The 4,301-nt window shown below is 52.1% G+C and overlaps 1 protein-coding gene across 1 annotated transcript; it reads right to left on the reverse strand.

Annotated features, from left to right (window-relative positions):
• Positions 1 to 2,945: 2,945 nt before the first annotated feature.
• Positions 2,946 to 3,806, reverse strand: LOC136521094 (histone H3.3). The gene is made up of 2 exons (XM_066514812.1): positions 3,644 to 3,806; positions 2,946 to 3,540 (listed from the first exon to the last, which is right to left on the reverse strand). The coding sequence occupies exons 1-2, from the start codon at positions 3,713 to 3,715 to the stop codon at positions 3,202 to 3,204; spliced, it is 411 nt and encodes a 136-aa protein (XP_066370909.1). The 5' UTR covers positions 3,716 to 3,806; the 3' UTR covers positions 2,946 to 3,201.
• Between the last annotated feature and the right edge of the window lie 495 nt (positions 3,807 to 4,301).

Raw genomic sequence — 4,301 nt, forward strand, 5'->3', positions numbered from 1 at the left:
GCCGGCCACGGCGGGCTCCGATTGGCCGGCCGCGGCCGCACGCGGATCGGGATCCTCGGACGGAGCATCCGGGGCGTACACGTGGCCGCGCGATGGGGCCGCCTGCCCCCTGGATGGTTCTCGACTTTTCGCGCGCCCGTGCGTGGACGCCTCCGCTCGAGGAGGGTGTGTTTTCGCCTGTTTTTGGGTGGGTGGTTTGGAGGACGAATTCGGCGTTGTTTTTGGTGGGTTTGATTGGGGGATTTGGGATTTCAGTGAAATTCAAAGTTAGATGGGTGCTGGGGATTTGGAATTTCGAAGAATGGTTGTGGTTTGAGGGAGAATTTTGGAGGTTTGTGAAAGGGTGTGCTTTTTGTGTTTGTGTTGGGGATGGGTGCTGAAGGTTGTTTGTACGGTTTGGGGATGGTTAGAGGTAGGAACTCGACGTTACCCATGTCGAGTTCAACTGTTTATACCTGTGAGTTTATGCTCATCATTGTCTGTTTTGTCCCATCTTGAATATCATAATCTAAATTCTAGTCAACTAAATTTTTTACTAGGGCCTTGTTTAGATCGAAAGTTTTTTCAACCTGATGAATAGTATCACTTTTGTTTTATTTGACAAATATTGTCCAATCGTGGACCAACTAGGCTCAAAAGATTCATCTCGTGATTTTTAACTAAACTGTGTAATTAGTTATTTTTTTTATCTATATTTAATACTCCATGCAAGCGTCCAAAAATTGATGTGATGGAGAGAGAGTGAAAAAACTTGGAATTTTGATGTAAACTAAACAAGGCCTAGGTATCTAAACCTAAATAGGTGGACTGAAGGTAAATCATTTTTTGGTTTTTATTAATCCAACTAGCAATTAGTTTATTAGTTGGTAAATATGGATGAATAACTAAAAGGTATACAGAGTGTTTGTTCCACCAAAGTTTCTTACTTTTAGTTCATTTTCAGTCTATATATCTAAACAACACTAGGCTAAATTTTAGCCATCTTCACCTAAACTTCATCAAGATTAAGTGATCAAACAGGCCCTTCATACTTACGACCGTTGTCCACCAAGTCAGAACTGAAGAAAAGACGAGAGGACAAAGAAGAGAACGAAGAGAAGTTTGTGTTAATCTTTTTGTAAAGAAAAAGGAGTTAATCTCGAATAAACTGTGTTAATCTTTTTGTAAAGAAAAAAAGAGTTAATCTCGAATAAACTGTAGCAAGACTGAGCACGTTATACAAGTTTATACTCCAGGACAAGTTGATTTGATTGACAGCCACAAAAAAATACAGATAAGCTTGCTGGAGCGAAATAACCTGGGCCAAAAGCTCAGAATACGCTACTTGAACGACTCATGAGCGTGAAATAACGAACTGGGCTTGCGCTAACAAAAAAAAAACAATTTTCATGTCTGCTGCAGACTGGCCCAAATCTATGTATTTGGGCCCTTCGACCAAAAGAGCAGCGAACGGCCAACCCTCTTTCTCACTTCACGCTCCTCTTTTCCCCTGGCTACAGTTGCCAAAAAGAAGAGAGGGCGAACTGCGCATCCGGCGACGATTCCGCCAACTCTCTTCCTCTCCGGCAGCCGGCGAGGCGTCGTAGAGGGATGTGGGCCGGGGAATCGCGTGCGGCTGTATATAGAGTAGGTAGTTTACCTAGGTCTAGGGTCTGGCCGTCGTCGGTTGATGGCAAGGCTAGGGTTTGTCGGGGGGTAGTTCCTCTGCGGCGTGCTTTTCTGGGCGACGTCGGCGAGGCGAAGGCGTTGACGACGCTGGGGAATAATCTTTCTCCACCTTTCCTTCGTCCCGGCGGCGTTCCGCTCCAGCGCCGATGGCGGGGTCCGGGAGATCTGCGCAGGAGTCCGGGGCCGGCGCACCTTCATCTTCACCAGATGATGTTGTTGCTGGCCTGTTTTTATTTGGATGCGGTTCTGTTCGTGGGTGCTGTGGTTGGTGGCTAGCCGGATCTGGCTCTTTCTCCCCTCGGCGGCGATGGCCGTCGACGGCGAGCACAGATCCATGAGCTTGAGGAGTTGGGGCGTGGCCGCGGTCGATGGGCGATCGCCGACTGCTTCATCCGTTTTCTTGACGGGTGTCAATTTCGACTCCATTCAAAGCGAGCGTGCGATGGGACTTCTCTAGCCCATGGTGGTGATTGTCGTCTTCTTCGTTGGCGGCGGCCGGCGACGAGGTGGACGACCAAAGAGGAATAGTGAAGGATCCAAGGGCATCGTTGTAATATTTTTTGTTTCTAGGGTCCTTTGTGTAGTTCGGCTGGAACAGTTGTATCGGTATCCTTTACGTACGTGTCTGTATTTGTACGCTATTTGTACACCTGTGTGTACGTTTTCCTTATCTAGAAATAAGGATACGTATTATAGAAAAAAGAGACGTATAGGCCTCATCAAAGCGACCAAAAACCAGAAGATACCCGCTGCTAACCGATTTAAAAACCGACCAAAAAGGATTAGCGTGTTGCACGTGCTTCCCGGTTCCCCATTTGGACAAAATGCGAGCTGTCCAATCCTCAGTCACCGACACATTAGAGGACGGACGGTAAGCCCCGTTTGGCACGGCTCGCACGCTCATCCGACGAAAACACTGTAGAAGCACTGTAGCAAAAGCCGGTTTTCTCTCTCCTCTGGCTTCTCCCCGCGCGGTACAGTGTGTTTTTGCTACAGTGAGAGAGAAAGTAGGGGAGAGAAAACCGGTTGAAGCTGTCCGGGGCCTAAGTTGACCACGCAAGTCCCAACCATACACAGGTGAGGCCTGAGGGCAATTACAGATCGTTTGCATGCTAGTCACCGGTCACCAAAAGCGAAGGACAGCCATGGCGACGCCCGTGACGCGGTAAGACCGCGGTTCCCCGTCCGCAGTTTCGGGTGACCCACCACCAGTCCCACCACAACCACAATAAACCAACCGTGCCAACCACGGCACCACATCACAAATACAAACAGTATAAGTAGCACAAATTGTAATATAATTAACTAATAATCTTTTAACAGGATCGCTTCAGCACGAAGCGACCCGAACAAATTAAGCACAGCACAAATAACTTGTAAAGCTGTTTTTACACTACTAACAAACTCAACCAACGACGCTATTACAGAATTTAGCCAACTAAGTTCTTCATGAGATCCACCAAACACGGGCGGGGATCAACAAGCCGACGGCTCTTCCCCACCTCCGCCGGGACGCTGGTGGTGACGACACGCTCACGCGCGCTCGCCGCGGATGCGGCGGGCGAGCTGGATGTCCTTGGGCATGATGGTGACGCGCTTGGCGTGGATAGCGCAGAGGTTGGTGTCCTCGAAGAGGCCCACGAGGTAGGCCTCGGCTGCCTCCTGGAGCGCCAGCACGGCGTGGCTCTGGAACCGGAGGTCCGTCTTAAAGTCCTGCGCGATCTCGCGGACCAGGCGCTGGAAGGGGAGCTTCCGGATCAGCAGCTCCGTGCTCTTCTGGTACTTGCGGATCTCGCGCAGCGCCACCGTCCCGGGCCTGTACCTGTGCGGCTTCTTCACGCCGCCCGTCGTCGGCGCCGACTTCCTCGCCGCCTGCATCGACAACAACCACGACCGCGACGTCTCAGAACGGAACCCCCCTCGAGAACAAAACTACAGATCGAAACGGACAGAGAAGAGGAACGGAAGAACGAACCTTGGTGGCGAGCTGCTTGCGGGGGGCCTTGCCTCCGGTGGACTTGCGGGCGGTCTGCTTCGTACGGGCCATTTCTTCTCCTAGGCGGGTTTCCTCTCCTCGGCGACTTGGCTTCCTTGCCTGGACGAAACGAACTCGAAGGCGACGAAGGCGCGGGGATGCGAATAGTGGGAGAAAGGTGGGGCGCGGGGGGAATTATATAGTCGCGGGAGACAGAGCGGAACGGGCGGGCGGCCGTGGGCGGCAGGAGACGCGTGGACCAAGGCGGTCTCGTGTGACCGTTGGGAAAGTGGATCCGGGATGCGAGCCGAGATCGGACGGCGCGGGGCGGGCGGGAGAAAACACACGATCCGTGGGAGGGTCGACGCGAGGCTGTGATTGGTGGGCGGGAAGGCAGGCACGGATCGGTGACGTGGTGGGGTACCTGGGCCAGGGCTGGCAGCGACAGCCGGCGGCGTGGGCTCGGCTTGGCCTTGCCACGGAACGCGTGCGCCTGGTGGAGTCGGTTTTGGACTCCGTGTGAGGGGAGACGGAAACTGCCGCTGAGGTTTGGGGCTCGTTCAGCACGCACCACTAGTCCATTTTCCACGGCGCCCTTTGGAATTGTTATTTTTTTTTGGATTTCAAATGGCAAAACAGGAGTAGATGAAAGGCATGT

The sequence above is a fragment of the Miscanthus floridulus genome, chromosome 18, assembly GCF_019320115.1.
Source record: "Miscanthus floridulus cultivar M001 chromosome 18, ASM1932011v1, whole genome shotgun sequence".
Taxonomy (NCBI): Eukaryota; Viridiplantae; Streptophyta; class Magnoliopsida; order Poales; family Poaceae; genus Miscanthus; species Miscanthus floridulus.